Source organism: Vespula pensylvanica, chromosome 13, assembly GCF_014466175.1.
Source record: "Vespula pensylvanica isolate Volc-1 chromosome 13, ASM1446617v1, whole genome shotgun sequence".
Taxonomy (NCBI): Eukaryota; Metazoa; Arthropoda; class Insecta; order Hymenoptera; family Vespidae; genus Vespula; species Vespula pensylvanica.
The window spans coordinates 503,193-525,383 of record NC_057697.1 but is presented as its reverse complement, the minus strand read 5'-3'; the positions used below and the strand labels follow the sequence as shown (position 1 = coordinate 525,383).

The window sequence follows — 22,191 nt, the reverse complement described above, 5'->3', positions numbered from 1 at the left end:
TAGGAGATAATATTGGCTGGCGCGTACTTTCCGAAGCCCGATAACGAAGCGATTTCAATAGAGCAAACTTATCTGTATTGCGCATGTACACGCGATATAACGTGAATTTAGAAATATTGTGTTCAGTCATAATTAATATTGCTTTAAGACTTTTCCTTTTTTTTTCCTCTTTTTTAATAACAAAAAGGTACATCGTGCAGATAGTCGATTATAGTCCGATCCGCACACAGCTGTCGGAAACGCGTATGTCTCCGAATCGATCGGCGAAAAGCCATCGAAAGGCGGCAAGTCTTTGGCTAAGCTTCGTCGTCACGTTCAAAAAAAAAAAAAAAAGCGAATCTCCCTTTTAATTCCCATTCGCCTTTCAACGAGTTGAGCTGCCGGTAGCTCGTCGAGAGAGAACACCGACGGCCTCGTCTAATTGATGTAGTTTTTATCGACTTACGCACGCCTCGAGCCGCGTTATTCATTCAGCCGCTTTACCCGTTAGCTCGGGAAGTTTGAAAGAAACCGCATCGTTTACCGACGCTCATGGTTACCTACTCTCTCTCTCTCTCTCTCGGTCTTTCTTTCCGTAACCCCACCCTAATTCTCACTCTTTCTGAATACTTTCTACTTAACTGAATCAATATCACGAACAACCGGTGACCATGCCGACAATGGGACCCGCAGAGTCGTGTAGTCGTTAATGGCAACTCCAGGATACTTGTAAACTTAGAACGTACTCAGCGGTAAACGTCTGTTTTAGCGTAAAGAGGTAAAAGATCGGTGAAAGAATAGATTGCAAGAAGGTGCTAGCGGTGGCAGAGTTTCGTTGTTTCGCAAGACCGAGCCAAGGAGAGGAGGGCAGAGATAGCAAGATCGAAGAAACTCCTTAAGAAGAGTAGACCGCTTCTTTGCGATCTAGACAAATGCACTCCAGTTGTTTTCCTCGGCTCGTTCCGTTCGGTCTTTATCAAATCTTCTTTCTCGGCCTCGGAAGAGCCAAGCGGGGAGGCTTTCCGCGGTTGAAGGAAACCACCTGATAAGGTCCCACCTTATCCTTTTATCTTTCCCTTCTCTCGTTTTACCTTCTCGCGAACGCTCGATGAAAAAAGGACGAAGGACGAGGTACGGTGAATCACGATAAATACTTTCCACCGCATCGCAAGACACGGAAAGAGTCGAGTGGAGGAAAGAAGAGAGCGTTGAAAGACGAAGAAGCGCGAGAAAGAAAGAGAGCGTAAGTATCGTTGTGGGCTTCTCTCTCTCTCTCTCTCCCTCCCTTCTCTCTCTCCCTCCCTTCTTCTCTCTCTCCCTCTCTTTTCAGTAGAACCAAAAGTTTCCAAGCTGAAGTAACGTCGAGTAGTTTCGTCGATCGAGAGTCTTTCACTCTTCCCCTTGCCATGCTTCCTCCGAAAGAAATTTTCTCGTTGCTAGGTGAACTCGATCTTTTCTTTGTTAGCACGGTGAAAGATTTGCTTTTTCCACCCATCGAGGAAAAGTGGATGATGTTAAAAATTCGTCTATGAGAGAACAATTTTTTTTCCTCTCTTCCTTCCACTCAACGGTTGCGTTTTACTATTTTGTTTCTCACGAAACTAATTCAGAACTGTTTGAAATAAAGGAGTTTCCGGTGGACATTTTAAACGTTACGAAGTAGAATCCTTTATTCCGTGCATTCATCGATCGCGTTTTAAAAAGTTCCAACGATTAAATGGCCATTGACGTTGGAAAAGTAAATCCGTATTTTTTTTTTTTTTTTTTTTTTTACAAAGTATATTCAACAGAGAAAAATCTACGGAGTCGATATTCGCCTGTCGAGGATACTTCTCTTTAAGAGGGTATCCTTGCGTGAGAAATCCGAAAAAGAGTCGAACGCCTTACGTCGGTAAAAGAAGAGCAAAAGAGGAGGGTGGTTCGAGGTGGAAAGTAGCGTCGGAGAGGGTGGATGGAGACGTCCCAAAGGAAGGGTATGGAATATCACCCGAGTTCAATCCCTACCCACGCTGTCGCCTCTGAGCGCAGCTGCCGTACTTTTAATATTGTTCTAGCAGACTTAAAATATGAGATTGCCCCACAACTCGGTTCTCGCTGCCGGTTTCGAGCTTCGTTCGTCCTTCGTACGAATTCTCCTTATAAAAGGGTGAACGAAAGACGAAGAGAGAGGGACGGAGAGGGGGAGAGAGAGAGAGAGATACTTCGAGTAATCTACTCGCATAATAGCCTCGAAAGCCTTTCCCTCTTTCTTCGTAACTGCGAGAAATTACGTAAGCGCAATAATTACCATTTACCGGTGAAACTTTAGCCGGAAGTCTCCTTATTAAACCAAGACTCTCATTTATCTTCTATAAAAATGTCGGATGTCGAGCAGCCGCTCTTTCTTCGTTTCTAGCAATACCACCAGTAACTTATTTCTCCTAGAAAGAAGAAAAATGGATAACGTAACTTGGCCGGTTATTCACGATTATAGAAAAAACAAGTAGAGGAATCGAGAACGATCGACATATAAGTTTCGCGTATAAATATATCATATGGTGCCTATTTTCTTCGGTAAAAAGTTTTCGTCTGGAGACTCGTGGTGGAGAGTGGTATAAATATATATATATATATATATATATATATATATATACACACATGGGATTATATATAAAATATCATAGGACGGAGCTAGCGATTTTGAGACAGAAAATGAAGAAAAGGGACGAAAGTACGCGCGCACGACATTACGACGCTTGTTTGCTTTTCGATACGTTCGTCGAGCGTCGTTTGTCGTAATTGTTTACCCAATTTGCCTTGGCGCGTGGCACGACTCCATCACTCTCGAGGCGAATGTTATTCCGCGGAGTAGTCAGCCACAGTGTATATATATCGGGTATTCATCGGATTTCCGGCGTGGATTTGTTTGCTCGCAAAGTTTCGCCGCAGTACATCAACGTTACTACCGGAACAACGTAGTGCGATTCAGCTGTTGCGAAACCCTTCGTCCGCAACTTCGTAAACACGATTCTGCGCAACCCTGGCCTAAGGGTGAAAGAAGTATCATCCTTTCCTCGTAAAGAGGTTATACTTAAAGAACATTTAAGCTTGATAAATGATAAATGGACGAAACGATGAAACATTTTACATATTTTTCGATTTCTCCTTTCGCTCGTACTAATCTTTAGATATTCATCGACGTGTGTCGAGTGGCTTGTCTCCGTCGGACGTAAGGCAAAACTGATAATAATTCAAGCAGCTACATGAACGTTGGAAGTCTGGGAGCCCACGACCCTTGAGTCAACGTACCATCATCGAATATTAATCTCGCGCCAAAGGTATTCGATATCGATCCCGTCGTGCGATGGGTGTGAGGCGGGAGAGGGGCGGGGGAGGGGTGGGGGTGGGTAGCGTGCAGAGGAGGAGAGCCAGCAGAGAGTTATATCGATGTCGAAGCTTCTGGTATTTAAACAGGCTCATCTCTGTTCGCGACAAGAGAGCCGAGGATCTCTCGATAAAACGCGCCACACGAAATATTCCGTGTTGAAGGCACAAACGAAATGCAAATGGGGCCGGGCTATGCGTCGCAGACGTTTGGCAACACTGTTTGGGTTTCGTCCGAAGGGTGGCTCTGCCAGTTGTAGGGTATGCGCGAGATAGGCAGAGTAGGAGAGAAAGTGTGAGAGAATGAGAGAGAGAGGGAGAGAGAGAACGAGCTTGGGTCGTTGTACCGCGTTCCGTCCGTCAACACCTCGCCTCTGCCCCTCCCAGCCAGGCGAAACTATAAAACACACGTGACACACCTCACACTATCCTTCTACCACCCCACTTCGGTGCACCACCGCGTTATATCTAACTCAGACTGTTCGCATACCAACGATATCCGTACCCTTGCTACTTTCTCACTTTCGTCTTTCTCTTTCGCAGCATCCAAGTTTCTTAAAAAGGCATTCCAATTGTCGTTGATCATTGTTTTTTTTTTTTTTTTTTTTTTTTTAAATCTTTGCTCGCTGTCGTTCTCCTTGCAATGATTCTTTAAGATCGGTCGAATCGGCCCGCAGTGGTCACTGCCATCGACGTCAAATTCGCAGGATAATTATAAGTTGGATGATCTCTTTGGACGGGAGAGTGAGAAGGGAGGAGTGTATGCGAGGCGAGAGGCAGAAGGGGAAAGTGGAGGTTGGTCAAGCGCATCCGTGGTCGAACTACTTTCATATTTGAAGGTGTTACCGAGTGTATATATATGGGCCGTTGCACAGCCGAATAAATGATGGGTTTATGGTAATGCTCGCCTAGCGAGGGGTCGCTCTACCGTGCACAGGAATGCTCGTTTGTGTAGAACGGCTCGATGGCACACGGAGCCACGTATACATTGAAAGGGTAACGCTACAGAAAATGGAGGGTGCGTGTTTTGCACCTCGTGTAAATCCCCGTGTCTCGGCGTATTTGTCGTTTAATTTAGACATTTCCTACCCGTGCCCGTACGCCTGCCATGTGGGTCATCGCGTTCCACTCATTGCACAAACAACTCGTAAAGTTCAACGGGAAGTCCTAATTCAAAGACGTCCCTACGTTATCTCTCTTGCCTTTTAATTCGCTAGGACATCAATCCAGGTAGTACGTGCACACCCTTATCATCTCGGTCGATTCGTTTTCGTGCCAAAGGGAAGATTCCCGGCGGCTGTCCGTCCGATCATCGGCGGCTCGTGGACTACGTCGAGACGTCGAATTGGATTTAGACGATCTTAGAACGAGCAAAGCATATCGAGGGGGCCCACTGAGGAAACAACGCCGAGGAACCACCGAATGGTAAACGGTGTACATAGGAAAGCGCGGTGGCACAATCAGGCTTGATGCCAAACAGTTCTAGCCACTCCCAACCGGTTCCACCCGTGGGATTGGTTGGCAATTACAAGATGCGCGATAATCCGCAGACTTGGCAGCAAACGCCACTTGCGTTAAGCCACCTAGATTAACACTTACCTAGACGTTACTCTTGACTTTGCCCATTTCTCTCGTTTTCCTCGCGGTCCAACTTGTCGTGACTTTCGGCGATATTAATGACGAACGAGTAGCTTTAAGCGTAAGAAACCTTTGTCGAAGAATAATGGTCGACGATGTATATAGACCGACGAAGAATTCTTGTACGATATATTAAGAATTTCCTGTTCGCCGTATCATGCTAATAGTACGCTCAATTTGTTACATTTTCTTCTTTTTTTTTCTCCCTCTTCCCGCTCCCCCTCCCATGAAACGTCTTAATCTTTGACGTATCTTATCGTGAGTTCAACGAGTTCGCCGCGGAAGCGATAAATCCTAAGATTTTACGTGTCGGGCTATTCAATTTTCTTCCAGTAGCGAAAGACAAAAGCTCAAATTGAAAGAGAAATGCGAGACACGAAAGTATCGCGTGAGGGAATGACTCGGAACGCCGAATATCTAGTTTTCGCGGATAATCAAGTTTCGATGTTCACTCGCGTGTCCGACCGTGTCTCGGAATGTACTTTAATCTTCTTTTACGGAGTTAGTTTACAAGTATTTTTGAGCGTCACCTCCGTTTCGTAGCGTTGGGAGAAAATTGTAAAGACGTTGTTCCTTGTTCGTTACGAGCCGCCACGAAAAGAAGAGCCACGCGAGAAAGAAGTTTACGACCACGAACTTGCGGCGAGCTTTTAGAAAGATGCTTCGGGGATCGATAGATACGCTTTCAAGCGTTATTTAATCGCGTCTACGTTTTTCGAAGAACGTTGAATCATTCGGACGGCGAAAGTACGTTTTTCGGTCTTCGTTCGTACGTGCTTAATAATATCGCAGTAGAATTAGATCGCGGTGACTCGAAGCATTATCATGCGAGCGATCTTGGCGAAGTCGCAGACTTTCGGTGAAGAACTCGACGTAACTCTGGTAAAACGGGTCGGGAGGGGACTGTCGGGGGATTAGAGTCGCTCTGCCAAAAGTCTCTGAATCTTGCGGGCTATGCCGGCCGACCCTCGGCCGCAGAAGTTAGATTTATGCCGCGAAACCCTTGGAATTACCGAATCGAGGATTTATACTTCTCCTTTTTTTCTGGCTTCTACTCGCGTCCCGGAGCTTTGCGCGGAGGGGCCTAGACCGGTCTAACGATTTTATTCCGACACCATTTCCATCGTAAAAAGAATATCGTCTCGAATATCGTCGTATCGAGAGCCTATGAAATTATTTTTAATTGTCTCGTACTCTCACGCACACGGACACTTCGCAAAGTTCCGAAGGTTTCGTGTAGCCAACACGAAATTACAGCTTAATCTCTTCTACTTGTTGTTGAGCGCGGAGACGCAAGGGTAGTCCACGGAAGACTCGCACGATATCGCAAGTAGAGATAGCATGCGAGTCGACTATTAGATCGATGTTGCAACCGATGAGGGAGTCATAATCGTTAGGGCTATTTCCTAGTCCGCGCGTAGCTTCGAAAGACCGAAGAGAAACGTCGAAGGAGCGAGGAGAGAGAGAGAAAGCGATCGCCACCCGAAACTCGAGCGCCAATCCCTTTCCAATTACAAATTTCTAGGTACCCCTTTCGTTCATCGATCTTCCTTCTCGAGCGCGCGGTTCAACTCGGAAACTATTGCGTTACACGTAATCTGTGCTCGGTGACGTTGCACCGCGTTGGGCCCACAGACAGCCAGTCGGTTCAATATCCATCCCAGCGGAAAGCAGATAGCAGATTGTCACGTGTATCCCTATAAATCGCGGCCTCGCTCTTCTCCAAGTTCGCGTCCCGTGAAATCGGTCGAACGTCTATCGACTTTGTTCCGAGTCCGAACGATCGGCCGATCTGACTTAACGAATTACAATTTCCTGTCCGTTCGTGACCTCCGCGTCTCTGATCTACGCCTCTGACCTACGTAATCGTCTCTCGTAGCTGAATCATTTCCTGTGCCAGCGAGAAAAAGGATAAAAAGAAAAGACAAGGTGAAAAGCGCTTTAGCTTCGAAATCACTTCGCCGAGTGACGAACGACACTACTGTTTCCCCCTCCCTCCCGTCCTCCTCTTTCTCTCCTTGGATCACCGTTATTATTCTCGCGATCCATTGTAGGGAGAAGCAGAAGCGGTAATCGATGACGGTGAAAAGTACTCGATAACGAGAGAGAAACAATGCTTTCCGTCCTCGGCGTACACCGCCGTTAAAGCATTCGACATAAGCGAACGAAGAATCGATGTCGTCGAGCGTACTTATTATTAAGCGGCAAGAGAGAAGAAAAACCGAGACGATACTAACGCGAGGCAAAAGCTGAGACAGCTACGTACCTTGGCCGTGCGTTTTAATTAATTTTCTTGGCAACGTGATTAACGGATTTATCTCGGCCAGTTTGAGCTTTATCCGGCGTTTTCCTCGGTAGTCGCACCGAAATTAATAATAGAAGAGAGAGGTACGGTAAAGATTAAAGGCTTGGTGCGTTGAACGAAACAACGTCGTAAAGAAGTAGTACGGCTAGCAACCCCAAGGAAGATCCATCGATTCTCTATTCCAAGGGTTTCCCTGTTTAGCCGAGGCCCGCTTAATCTCTCCGTTAACCGTAAAATTATTCGTCACGGACGAACACCCTCTAAACGCATTAACTCCTGGCAAGAAGCAAAAGCTCGTTGGTCCGAGCTAGCTTTTTCTTTCTCTTCCTCTCTCTCTCTCTTTCTCTTCTGTCTCGCTTGCACGCTCTTGGTACGACTTCCACGCTGACTGACGCGTTTCCTCGTCCGCAGGAAACGTTTACGACCAATTCACGACGACCGTGTTCCAAGAGACCTTAAAGTTCAGCACGCACGTAAGCTGCTCGTCGAAGCGTAGTTAAAAGGGTGTGCCCCGTGACTCTCGGAAACGGTGACTTAAATTGCAAGTCTCTACGTTGACGTACGTAACTCGTCCTTTCGGTCGAGAGTACGAAATTGCGTTTACGTCGGCGTGGAGACTATTTTTAACACGTTGAATACCGTAGCGGTCAGAGGTTAGCAGAGCAGCGGCAGGAGGCATTATACAGGCCCTGGCAACCGGAAATTTCTAGCGCGTGGGAGATTAGAGAACGAACGAAGGACTCGTAGAAAATCGAAAATCGACGAGAGTGGTGTGGGTGGGGGGGGGGGGCTGGTGGATTAGACCGGAGCGAGCAAACGGAAGAGCCGAGGTTGTTACGTAGATATGTAGTAGGTACGTGTCGTGAGCTCTCTTCCCATGTCGCCAGTCCTAATTTATGCGCATGCACACCTAATTAAAACGGGGTCACGAATAGTACTCGCTTTTGGACACCTGCGTTATCGTTATCGCAGACTCTAGTAGAATTTTTCTGTCTCGGTTCGTTCGGCTTCGAATTTGCTCTCGAATTCTTTTATCGTTCTTTCATTCTTTTCCCTTTTTTCTTTTCTCTTTTTATACACGTATATACGTTCTCTTTACAGACACGCGCGCGCACACACACACACACACACACACAAAATGAAATTGCTCGAGTGAATATTTCTTTCATCGTTGTACGTACATGTTATCGTACTTCACTACTCGCGCACAAGGATAGAATCGTGCGGTGAAATCAAAGTCGAAAATTAAAAGCCTCGGATTCGTTTTTTCGGCTCCTGTTCCGTCTCTCTTTTTATTTAACGCGGTGGGCGTCAAAAGTGATCGGCGGTAACTACGAGGGAGTGGAGAAAAGATCCAAGGGTGTTAACGGTTGGAGATTTGAAAGGATAAGCGCGAAGACCGCGAATCCGAACGAACGAGCAAGCGCGAGTGAGTTTGCGAGCTTTACTTTGACCGGATTTTAGTGTGCCGTACGCGAGGATTTGCGAGGGCGCGTAAACTTTAAAGGTACGCGGCACCACCGTGCGCGCTTTCTCTCTCCCCCTCTTTCTCTCTCTCTCTCTCTCTCTCTCTCTCTCTCTCTCTCTCTCTCTCTCTCTCGCTCTACTCTTTTCCATCCAGAAACACGCTATATATCTTTGGGTGCGCGTGCGCGGTCCTGGCTTTCCATCGGTGCGAAACGTACGTTCCGTGTGTAATTAATTTCAAACCAAGAGGGTGCTCCCTAGAACCCCGGGCTCTTTGAAATGGCACGTAAAACGAGCTAACGAATACCCATGTCGCGTTTTTACTATTTCTCTCGCGTTCGAAATTCTTGGATAATTTGATCGAAACGTTCCTTCAAGAAAGAAAGAACGAAGCCAGACGGAATTAGATAAAGATGTAGCGAAGCGAACGAAAGATACGGGGAGGAATGAGAGTTAAAGAGAGAACGAGGAGAGATAGAACCACGGCTCAAGTTCGATCGGCAAAGTGCAAAGTGTAGCGCCGTCGTGGGAAAGATAGAGCACGTGCGATGCGCTAACGAGATACAGTCATTAGACGTATTTACTTTACGAGGGTGGTGAAGCTTTCGGAGCGTGCCAGGAGGGGTGAGAGCGGCCCTGATGGGCAAAAATTCAATAGACCTCCACGTGATAGAACACGGCTCGCTGGTACTGTTAAACGGTCCTCAACCCACCTAATGCTTCGCCGCTTATAACGGGCCTCAAGACGAAGGTGGGAAGTAGAAGAAGATCGGACAGCCAGATATTATATAAGTTTTATAACCGAGAGCACCATCCTCTTTCTCTCCACTACTTTTCTCTATCGCGCAACCTTCTCGCGAAATGTGCCGCTCCCCCGTCCGTCAGAAATGTTATTGTTTCCGACGTAAAACGAGACATAACTCCTCTTTCCTTTCTTTGTCGACTCGGTCAATCGAAAATCGAGGATATCGAGTTTCTGCTCGATGATACCCTTTACGGAAGACCAAGCTTCCACCACCTTTGGCTAGTTACGCTAAATACGTTTGGGTCGCGTTATCTCTATCGATACTCGAGCTTTCGAACCATTTCCTCTTTCGTATAGAGCTTTAATTCGCTCGTAATTCCGGCTATTACTTTTTATTTTTTCTCCTTTTTTCTTGTTTCTTTTTTTTTTCATTCCCTTTCGACGACCAACGAAATCCCCGATCGAATCGTTTTCTTTCTTAAAAAGGTCCAACTTTTCCACGTTTACGTTCGACTGGTGTTACGTCGTCGTTGTCACGTTCGGGTAAACGTTAAGAACTACTTTCGCTCGATTTCATCGGTATAGCCGACGTGCTGTCTGGGAAAAGTTTGAAACCGATGAGGCTCGAGAGGAGATAGCGCGGAGGAGAACGGGAGAAAGAGAGAAATGAGAGAAAGAAAGCGGAAATAAAACACGTCGGCTATGACTCGATTTCGAGGGCCCTCGCAGTAACATCCGGAAGTTATTCTAAGCGATTTTGTTGGCTTTAAAGGCGAGTTAAAGTAATTTTCAATTTTATAGGCTGGCGCGCCAAACTTTTCGATCGCTTTTTCTCGAGAACGTGGAACCCGCTTCGAAAGCGCTTTCCATTCGCTTGATTTTTTTTCTCGGTACTTCGCAGTTTCGCTCCTTTGACGAGCACATAACCGCGTAATCGTGAGTGAGTAATTTCAGAACGGAATAAAGAGAAAAAGTGAGGGTGCGGGAGCGGAAGAGGGATAGAGAGAGAAGGGCGTGGGGATGTGGTGTGGTAGGAGGGGGAGGGGTGAGAGGCGGAGAGAAAGAGAGAAAAATCTCGACGACTCGCGGAATACCTACTAGAGCGAGCGCGGAACTTGTTGCTGCTAGCCGAGTTCCGCAATATACCGAAGGAATTCGATGGTTTATTGGCTTTCCCTTGGACGTGGTGGAACAACGAACGGAAGAGAAAGAGAACGAATGGAGGAGGACGAAGAGAGGAATAAAAGGGGAGGAAAGAAAAGGATAGGAAAGGGGAGAAAAGTCGGTAACTATAGACCGCGGCGTCGGCTTGTTTATGGGAGTGCCGATGCGCACCATCTGCTGAAAAAGACTTGTTGTTCTAAATGTGAACACCCAGTGTGGACCAAGCACGGTGTGTACGGACCAGTTGGCACAACGAAATCGTCGATCGTATCTCACTTCATTCTTACGTTCCAGTCTGGAGGAGAAGAAGGTATTCCTTCTTCTTTCTTTACTCTTTTTCTTATCTCTTTTTCGTTCCCTCGATTTTAAAAGAGTCAACTATATTTTTATAAAAATGATTCATTCCGTACGAACGATTTTTTTTTATAAATGTCCAACAGGTGTTTCACGAACGTTAGCGAAGCTAATCTTCTTCGAGAACAAAGAGAACGTAAGAAGGAAAAACAAAGAACGATAATGCGATTTTTGCGACTCGCAGACGATAACTTGTAAGTCTTGCATGGTCGACAAGCTCGCGTCTAAGTTTTAACGCGATGAAAGAGGATTTACAAGTAGCGATGAAATCGGCGTCGTTCGTCAGGGATAACGTCGATCGGTGGTCCTATCGAAGCCATAGTAACGATTAAGCGCATTAAAATACACGTCGTGCCGAAAGAAGGTTGTAGCACCGGGAAGAGAACGGTCGATGTTCCGAACGGACACGTGTCTCCGGCCAACGATAAAGAAACGACTCGCATCGTCGAGAATGAATCTAGATCGGTTAGGTACGTAGCTTTGGATGCTTACGATGGAATAGGTAATAAGATAATAGCTGATGGGTGAGAAGAGGGAAGGACGTGTCTAGGATAGGAGAGGAGGAAGAAGACGATAGTCGAGGGTGGAAGGTTGAGGAGGACAAGTGCCAGAGTGCCACGCGCCTCCGATCTTCACCCTCCGAGGGAAACAAAGAAGCCTCGAAACAGCAGGCTCGGCCAGAAAGGAGTTTCAACCAACCGCCTCGCGCACAATGGCACAGTTAGGGTTACAAGCTTCTTGACGAGTTGCCAAGTCGCGTCGTTGACGGCGGCTTGGATTCTCTTTTGTCGTCGCCAGCGAGACGTCGTTGTCGTTGTCGTCGTCGTCGTTGTCGTTCGTAGAACCGATCGTCGGCTTCGGCGTCATCTTCGTCGCCGGCACAAAGCTTAAGGCTCCTGTCCGCTTTGGAAGACGCCCGGCAAAATCTCCTCGACGTTTGATCCCCTTCTACCGAATTGAAACGGTGCCAATGAACCTGACGAGGTAGGCACCGCCTACCAATCCCTCGGAAAGAAACCTCGCTGAAGGATATCGTTATATTTGGACACTCACTGTTCGAGTTCTCCCTTTATTTCTTTTCGGAAGAAGAAGTTGATAAAAGTCAATGCCTTCTTCTTCTTCTTTCGGTTCTTAGTACAATAACGTAAAGTAGATGGAAAAGATCTCGCAATCAAAATTGTGACTCCACCGAATCTGATTCTTTCGTCGGGAGAGAGTGAGACGGAGGGAGAGGGTGGGGGGGGGGGACGAGAGGGAGGCTCGACGATTTCCCGGTTAGATGTGTTCCCTTAGCCGGTTGAGATATCGCGTTGGGCCAAAAAGAAAATTCAAAAGTTTGCTCGCTCACGAAGCATCCCGAGTACACAAAAGATATATGTACACGGCCTCGGCGGCAGAAGGATGAAGAAAGGATGGAAAAAGTAAGTAGAGAAAGGTAGCGAGTTTGTGAGAGAGCGTATACTCGCATACATACGTAGTTACTGGGATTCGCGCTGCGAAGGTAGCTGCGAACAAATGCCGGGATAGAAGTCGAGCTTTCGGCAAGCTGCGCACGTAGGCTTGAGGGGATAGAGACGTTCCCCAGGATGGCAATGATCACCACCCGGTGACTCTGCCAGCCATTAACGGACACATGTCTCTATCTGGACTTTGCATTCGAGGCGTGAGATTTATCGCCTTACACGGCTCGTAGACGAGGACCAACGAGAACGATTTTTCACTACCACTAAGGAGAAAATGATATCTAAGCTAACGCTCGCTAAATTCCTAGCTAAATTCGAAGATTTGAATATATCCTGTTGGTATAAGAAAAATCGTCGGGGAAGATATTATGACAAATAAATTCCATCCGGATATAATAGGACAATCGGGTGGAAAAATAACAGTCCATTTTTACACGACAATCCCAGCACCACCGTTCCACTTTCCTCGATCGATCGCAACAATTAGGAACGGAATGTGACGGCACTTTCCCGGTAGCGAACTTATTGTTATCGCGGCCCGGAGACGGCAGACTCGGCATTTTAATGTTATGCTCTTTGCGAGAGTAACGAAGAGAGGGTTCGAAGGCTTGAGAGTCGGGGGCGGCTCGATTCATTTTCACGAGTAGCGAAGGCCCGCAGTGGTTTGTCAATGGCTCTCGATAGCGGCGTCGGCGCTCGGCTGTTCCGGTCATTAAAACTTGATCCATCGAACTATTTGTTCGTCCGTACACGCTGCAATCCCGAAAGTCTCGTTTTTCACGATATCGCTTGGCACTCCGACGTGGGGGCCACCCCCTCGTTCACATTTTTTATGCGGCCGGCCATACATCATCGTAACGGCGAAAGCAAAGCGCGTCAGATAATTCACGGGCACTCAAGCGCTGCCTGCCCGTTAGGCTTGACAAAAATTCAGGATATATATCTTTTAATCGTACGGTACGCGCGGCTCTGCAATGACGCGACGAGAGGGTAGCGGCCGAATCGATTTTCTCCCTTTTTTCTATACTTTATTTTTTTCTTTTTCTCTCTCTCTCTTTTTTTTTTTTTTTTTTTTTTTTTGAGAGCCTCGTTATAACCAGAAAGCATAAGCCACGATATATCGAGAGCGCAAGAGAGAGAGAGAGACGTATTCGTGAAAGTGGACGTACTCGTTTTACTTTGTTCACGTAGTTATCGAGTGAGAAAACACTTCCATGTATCCGACTTGTCGGGATGTTTTTAAAGTCATAGAAAATCACCAGCTATTGCTATTGGTATCATCGATTGGCCGTCGTCTCTTAAGAAATATTCGTTCGCGAGATCTAGGGGAGAGACATCTCCTAACAATAACGACTATTGAATTTCTGACGCACGTGCCGAGTCAAAATGGGTTCTCCCGGAATATCTCTCTTTGTCGATCCTACACATGCTCGATAACGTTGGAGCTTTTATTGTCATGCAAAAGTGCGAGCTTATGCTCGATGTGGAGCAATTCGGCAGTCGGTTGGACACAATACGCCGGATAGTCGGCGCGATACAAAATATGCAAATTCGCGGGACGTCGGTGCCGGTGGTCCACGACAAAAACAATAAACGACGAGCGATTGCATGTGTTCATACATCGATGGATCCATAAAAATAGCCGCGCGAACACGGTCGCACCATCGAGGACGAACGCGGCACCGATAAAAAGAGGAGCGAAAGAGAGGGGCAAGAGAGAGAGAGAGTGAGAAAAAGAGTTTGCCGTGAAACACCTCGTTGCGAGTAGCGTCATTATTTAGTGACGACGAAACTGTCCGTTCCGTGCTAAATTTTCTACGGATTAGTAATTAACGAATTTACGATGATTACCAAATTCTTCTCTTTTGTGAAAACAGTCAAAGTGGCCAATGCTACCTGGAAAAATTGTTCAACCATTTTCTACGGTAACGATCATTATAACAATTTTTCAACGTTACGATAAACTTTCGAATCTATGAAAGTCTTTTGTTAGTTACGATACTTTGTTTGTGCTACGGTTTCCAAAAGTGCTTGCCGGAGGCAAGCTTCCTACAGTTCTCACACTCCGGTCTAACACGTACTAACTGTTCACGCCTCTGCGGGTGTTCCGGCAGGGCCAGTGTTTCCAAAACTTTTCTTTCAACTGCCCGCTTCTCTCTCTCTCTCTCTCTCTCTCTCTCTCTCTCTCTCTCTCTCTCTCTCTCTCTCTCTCTCTCTATTTTCTCTTTACTTCGTTGCCGGTAGAAGGAACTCGGATAAAATTTCTGGTCGGCACCAGCGATAGATCTGTTGCCACCGTAGCTTCGAGAAAAAATAGATCCTCTATAGTTTTCTTCGCTTCTCCGAATGGATTGTAAATTTAAAATTCTGCTCGAGGAAGAAATTATTAATCATGCGCCAGTTCGGACGGCCCCGATCTTCGACGTATACCGTGACGCGCGTACTGTTCCCGAATCGGGAACATCGTGGAAGACTTTGGGCTCTGGTACGAGCTCGTCGAAGTTGAGCAGTTCCGTTGTAAAGAGCAAATAATAATAGCGGAGTTCCGACTCCGCCTAGTTTCTTGACTCGAAGGTAATCTCGCTTCGGTCGCATGTTTTCTGTTGCCTGGAAATTGTTTCTACCAAAGTGAAGTGCTACCACGATTTTGTTGACTTTCCTTTTCGCGGACAAAAAATAACAGTGCAACTGCGGGAAAGAACTTTCTTGCCTGTCTTATTTATTTTTCTTCGGACCCTTTACGTCAGGCGGAGAATCGATTTAATCGAACTCCGCTTTTATCTTCGATAGAAACTTACACAACTCACCTTGCTGTTCTTTGCATCGTCTAGATATGAAATTTTAATTTGAAAATATTTCCGGACTAAAATTCGATTGGTTTTCCAAAGTATCCGAGGTTTTTCGTGGTCACGGAAGATTTCATTGCGCTCTAAATCGTATGACGATCGATATACGATCGACGGTACGCGTCGGACGGTGGTTTTCCTTGGGAGAGTAAGGATAAAAATGGCGTAGATCGAGAAGAGTGAGAACGAAGAAGGGAGAATTGAGTGGAGAAAAGGAAGAAAGAGGAAGAGAGAATTGGCGAAGCGTCCTGCAGGCTGGTTTGACGTGTTCCTTCCCGAGGTATTTTCGCTCGTCGTCGGCCATTTGCTAGCGTCGCTTGTAAATATGAGCGGTCCTTCTTTCGGACAGAGAGCAATAGCCCTAACAACGTCTTCTTACCGACGTCGTACGAATCGAGAACATTTCCAAGGCAGCACTTTTCTCAACCCGAGGGACGCTTTCGCCATTCCTCGAGCGGCTTTCGTGCAGCCCCGTAAAAGGGATAAGAAAGTAACGGTCGCAACTGCGGAAAAAAAAGGACGACTAGACGAAACGAGAGGAGGTAGTATAAGATGGACAAGATGAGAGAAATAGAGAAAGACGAAACCGGTTCACCTCGGCCAATCAACGTCGATGGCATAGAGCCATCGTTCTAGCCATTTTACGCGGTGTCGTAAAAGATCCTTGTTACGAGCGACGAACGAACAAAATGACGGATCATAATAAGTTCCTCTACTTCGGTCGGTAGGCTCCAGCTAGCATTTCCCTCTTTCCAGAAAATTTAAGCGGGGAACGCTCGTAAACTATCCCGCGGTGACGTGCGTGATATCTCCCACGACGGATTTTCTCCCGAGAACGTCAAAGTCAACCGCTTTCTCTTACTCGCGGTCTAGAGAAAAAACTGCGTAGGGTAGTTTTCCAGACTTCTTCCATCGGATGGAATTTAATTAATCATCGGATATTGTGCCGAGAACTCGACTCGATTCCTGCCGGCGACGTTTGAAAGCATTTATAAATCGCTTTGACGAAGCAGAGATTCTCATCGCTTGTGAACGCGGTCGATGTCTTCCATTCGGGATCGACGAACGAATTAAGGAATTAACGAATTAACGAGTCGATTATCGCAGGATGTTGTTGTTCTTCCGGCGTTCGACGCGGAAGCGCTCTCTTCTTATCGGTAGTCATGCTTCGTCGAGCCTCTCTCGTCGGGCAAAGTTGCGCCAAAGTGTCGATTTTGCTCGCGAATGCGCACGGCTGCGCGTATATACTCTGGCTATATACTGCTGACACGCGCGTGGACAAGATGCGATAGGAGCCATTATATACGACGCGGTGGGGAGATTCTTTGTTCGTGTGCCGCCGCGGTATAAATTGTCGGGCTCACTTAGGTGGCCAAATTTATTCCAATCCCGTAATCCGCGCCTATTCATACAGATGCAAATCGGAGAAACGTGTGCCAAATTCGTACGCATCCTTCTGGAAACGAGATACCTCATGGGATAGGAAGGATAGCCTACATAGTTCGCTGCGGACTATGCCAGGAATGAATTAACGTGACCCTTACCCAGAAGCGGAGAGGCGGGAGAGGAAGTTGGTAGTCGGGATGGAAGCACCGTGATACAACTCGTTGTCATGGTCCCTCTGGAAGTCAAGCCTGGGGCTTTCGAACGTAGTACCGCGAGTCACGCGTAATGCGGAGACTGCGTGGTGCCGTTGGTTCGTTGTTGCTGCTGTCGCGCTGCCTGCCCTCCCGTCCATCGTGAATTATTAAATGCCCGAATTAAATGCACCACCGGTCATATATAAGTCGCGCGCGTAGATCCGTTGTGGATATACGATCGACGAATGGAACAGCAACGGAGTCCGTTACCTATCGACGGAGCGTTTATTCCGATTTAGAGCCGATCGGGACGATTCAAAGTACTCGGCTTACGTTCGACTGCTTTGCTCGTCACTGCGCGCACCCTGCTCTTGTCTCTCTCCATCTCTATTTGTCTTCGCCACGAACGATAGTGCCTAAATCACTTGGGCTTAATGCACATACAACTCCGTGCTAATGCACGTGGCTCAAGAGTGTACCTGCTAATCGTTCTCTCGAAATAGTCGGGCTTCGCCCGCTAGAAACGATATAGCCCTTTCCAATTTATTTTATCCTGAGATATCGAGGATGTTGGCCGCATTGCCGAAGTCGATGAAGCAGAATAGGATAACTCGAGCGAGTTTATCGTTCGCTGCCATGCAAACTCTCTGGTTACGCGTACTCCTCGGCTTTATGGACCGCGACTTTGCGATTGCGGAAATATCGAAGCTTTTCCTTCTCGACGGCCTTAAACTCTTCCCGTCTCCCGTACGACCAACTTTTTTCAAAGCGTTTTTCAAACGAGTGAAACGAAACTATTCGCTCATCGATAATATCGGCGCGAACCGAAGCGCCTTTCCGCAAATATCCGAACGTTCTTTATGTTTGTTACGCGATCGGGCTTGTGCCCCGATTTCTGGAAAATGGCAAATTGATTTATTTTTCGCTTGCGTCGATGCTTCGAAGCGAGCAACTTTGAGCTCGCAATAGTCCATGTTTTCTAGCGTTGGGATTGAACGATATCAATCGTGTGTACGAGATCGTACTCGTCGTCGTATACTCCAGGAAGAACGGTAGAGATCGTTCGAATTTCTCTCGAAGCAAAATACTAACTATTGTTCGCGCGACAGCGTGCGTTAACGCGTTTACGACGAATGTTTCCGAGCTTTATGCAACAGTTTGGCTCGGAGCCGTCTTACAAGAAGAAGTAGACCACCGATCATCTTCTCGAAATAGCGTTATGTATAGCTCGCGATATCTAGATCATAGATACTACGTGTCTCGTGGGGTGAGAAAGAAGGGAAGAGGATTTTCTCGCGCGACAGTCATAAAACCGAGAGACGAGAACGAAGGGGTGAGAGAGGGCGCGAGGGACGAGAAGATAACTGCATATTCTTTATAACTCGATATTCGTTCGTTCGTTCGTTCGTTCGTTCGTTCGTTCGTTCGTTCGTTGGTGGTTATATCCCAGCGCTAACGATAAACGTCGATGTATATATATATATATATATATATATATATATATATATATATATATATATATGTATATATATGACTGCCCGAGTATTAACCTTCGCGATGTTGATTGACGGTTAACTGCTAGAGTAGTTTGCGGTCAGATACATATACGTTTCCCTCCGAGCGTCACATTTTGAATTTCAATTTTTATTAAAAATGCAAACTTTTCTTAAAACGTACGCGTCAAAGTGGAGAATCGGTTTATCGGACTTTCATTAGGGAATTCGTAAAATCCACGTCGTCGGACCAGCAATTGGTTATAAGAGCGATTTGGCTAGCGTTAGTAAGTACCTCGGAACTTTTCGTTCCTCGTACACTTGCTCCGAACGTACACTCTCTCACGTTCTTCAAGTTCCGAGACGACGTGTCGAAGATAATTCGATGCGGGGTTTGACTTTGGCGCGGGCCGGGAACGAGAGGGAGAAACGAAGAGAACGATTCTTCTTCGACGGTTTACGGAAGGAGTAGAAGAGTGTTTCTCGTTTACGTGACTCGTGTCACTTTGAGAAACTCTCTTCGCATTATTAGGGAACGAGAACGCCAGAAAGTTCCTCTTTCTCTACGTATCTCGAAGAAAATGCACGTGTTCTCACGTTTACGAGGCTTGATCGCCGGGGCGAAGAAGCGAAAACGTCTAACTATGAAAATTGACGAATCTTTCGAACATTTCCTTTTCGTCTCCTTCCGTCGTCGGAGGAAGATTGGAGAAAGAGAGAGAGAGAAAGAGAAAAGAGCGAAAAACGTGTTTTCGTGGGGCATTACGAACGAGACTAATACGGGAGGAACGTGGAAGACGAATGACGGTGGAGAACGTGCATGGAGGAACGACGAACGGCTGGAATAGAAATTCCAAAGCTTTTTTCTTTCTTTAATAAATACGTGGGGAGCAGAAACGGGTGTACCGTTGGTCTCCGTCGGCATCGAGTTTTACCGAGAAACGGACGAACGAAGTGGACTCGAAGAGGAACGTAGGTAGATACAGGCATCGCCCGTGGACGAAGAGGGACGAAGAGAGGAGGGGAAGAGCCTCTGGGACAACGACGTTGAAAAGAGGGAGAGAGAGATCTCGTTGTATCGATCGGCGTCATAAAATCCATTTTATGACTTGGACGCTGTCCAGTGACTGGTGTATTAGCCGTCGCATTGCCTCGCAAATAAAACGCTCTTCTACTCTTGAACCCCCTTTAACCACCTCGCTCAGCCCTCGTCGCCGTCGGACGGTGCCATCAACTCTCGTCTGTATCTCCCGTCTCCTCTCTTGTCCTCCCTCTTCATCTACTCTGTCTCTGTACATCGGCTCTCTCTCTCTTTCCCTCTCTCTTTCTCTCTCTTTCTCTCTCTGTCTCTCTCTCTCTCTTTCTCTATCTCTCCTGTTGTACGTCGGCAGGTTTATAGGCAAAAACTCGGTAGCTAGACCGTTTCCTTCATGGTCTTGTACCTCGTGCGATTATACCATTTTACATAGGGAATCGAATCATCATTTCCCGTTTTCTTCGCTCCTTTTTTTCTTTGCAAATGCCATGTCAATGCGTTGCGAATTGAGTGTTTATCCATAAAAGTTTTCAGTGATAAGTACAGCAAGTTATGCTAATACCTGGTATGCTTTGATATTTATGATCTCGTAGACGCGTAAAGGTTCGTGCAATATTCTCGCGTACTTTACTCGAGTATTTTCGTCATTGTTAGCAAAGGAGGAGAATTCTTTGTTGTAGGTGAAATAAGTGTACCTTCTCAATGGATATTTTAACAACGGCAGATCCCTGCTACGCCGTTGTAGTTGCCGGAAATATCTCGATTATCTACTAGAGTTATTTTGTGCTTTGTGATTCTCTTTTTACCTCTTGAGAGAAAGACAATTAATGGATAGACCCAATACGCAGAATTAGGAGGCGTAGGCTTCCGAGAGGAATAAAGATAGGGTAAACGGGTGGACTTTTCGCAAATTGGTTTCGCGTGTTCAAGAGGCGGGTCGGGGCTCGCTCGTACATCGACCGGTGACCGTAGATAATTAATCCCAATTGAATTAATTAGATTCGCTCGGTGAAAATTAAGCTCCGTCGGTATATACGTGCTGGGATATTCAAGCTTTTGTCACGAACTGGCCTTCGTCTCGAAATTCGTCTAGTAGGAATTGAATTCTCTTAGTCTTTGCTCCTTCCAACTTTTATCTCTCTTTTTTTTTTCTTTCGTTCTTTTCTTCTTTTTTTCCCCTTCCTTTTAGTTCGTCCGATTTACGTACGTCAAAAAGCTGGGCTTGGCCTTTACATATCGTAAAACAATCTCGAACACGTTAACGCTTTTTTGCGAAGCGACGATCGTAGCGTGATAGCGATTCCTCGCGACGATTTTTCAAGCACGTTCGTGCATTATATTTTATTGCGCCTTTTAACCAATATATCTCAACCACTTGGGAGTCGATGTGGCGTGCGACGCGCGTGACGTCCTGGAAGATAACGCTTCGTCTTTTTCTTTCTTTTGTTTCCCTTCCGTTTTCTCTTCTCTCTTTCTCTCTTTTTCTATCATTGACTCTCTCTTTTTTCCGTTTCCTCTTTTTTCCTTCTTTCTCGACTACACTACATTTAGACTCGTTCTTTTCCCCTTTCTCTCTCTCTCTCTCTCTCTCTCTCTCTCTCCCCTCTCCCTCCCTTTTTCCATACACGTACGTATATATTTTTATTTCGTTCTGACTCTCCACTTTTATGCGAGATCCTTCGCTTCCTGCTAGACCATCGCGTCGTCTTAGATAACTGCCCGGGAATATTATAAATTTTCAAAACAGTACAGTGCCCAGATAAGGAAGAAATCTAAACGAGCTCGCATTAACGCAACGGTACACTCGTGTTTCTACCGAGTAGACCGAGGTCCCATAGTGATTGATAAGCTGATCTTTACCAACGATAACGATCCTCCTTGAGGGAAATGAAATTTAGAACGCTGGTAATCGATATATCACTTCGTTATAAAAGGATTATCAAATTGTTCCATATTCCGATATTAAATGAATATTTTAAAAGGTCGTATTGATTTCAAATCCAACTTATTGTCCGTGTCATCGTCGTAGTTGCTTCGTCGATTTGATTCGATTCGATTCGATCGAAAGACGAACGAGGAAAAGAGGTACCGCGCTTGCAGGAAAGCTCGATCCGCCATGGGAGTTAATTCGCCTGGGGTGCCAAGAGAAAGGGGCTATGATTCGGCGCGCTACGAAGTTTTCTATTCGCGACGGTATCAGCCGTGGGGAATAGGAACGTCATGCGAACTGTCCCAATGCAATTAAGATAAGCACCGGCGATGTTTATAAATGTTTCGTTGAGCGCGCGTATTACGAGCAACACGCGGCCATACACGCCTACATATACATTCTCGTATGGTTTCACGAGCGAAACAGCGACCCGAAGGAAAGGGGAGAAGAGAATCGTGGCGCGTCTCCTATCCGAGAAAAAGCAAACAGTCGACGGCGTGACTACCCGCAGGCTACTGGTCCTTAGAAACTTTCGGACGCCATTCCCCTTTTTGCTTTCAACCCCTCTTTCTTCCCCTCTCCCTTCCTCCCTCTCTCTCTCTCTCTCTCTCTCTCTCTCTCTCTCTCTCTCTCTCTCTCTCTCTTTTCACCCTTTCGCGACGAGCAACCTGCGTGTGGTTTAACTCGTGTCAGATTTCAAGTAATATTTTGCACAACTTTGAATGATAAAAAGGCTTGATTTTTTTTTCCTTTTTTCTCTTCCCGTTTTGTTCCCTTTTTCTTTCTTTTTCTTTTTTTTTAAGGCAAAGTAAAAAAAGAATTTCCTCG

At 46.3% G+C, this 22,191-nt stretch overlaps 1 protein-coding gene across 9 annotated transcripts in view; it reads left to right on the top strand.

The window, feature by feature from the left end:
* LOC122633679 (CUGBP Elav-like family member 4) overlaps window positions 1-22,191 on the top strand; it is a 469,576-nt gene that overhangs the window by 29,284 nt on the left and 418,101 nt on the right. For 2 of the 9 annotated variants that reach the window (XM_043821879.1, XM_043821877.1), the window contains exon 1: window positions 10,569-10,971. The exons of 3 other annotated variants lie outside the window; for them this stretch is intronic. In XM_043821879.1, coding sequence (XP_043677814.1) covers window positions 10,656-10,971 — 316 coding nt within the window. In that variant the 5' untranslated portion in view covers window positions 10,569-10,655. Of the gene's footprint in view, window positions 1-10,567; window positions 10,972-22,191 lie in introns of those variants that run through there. 4 more of the 9 variants (XM_043821881.1, XM_043821875.1, XM_043821880.1 and 1 more) reach the window with 3 other exon arrangements.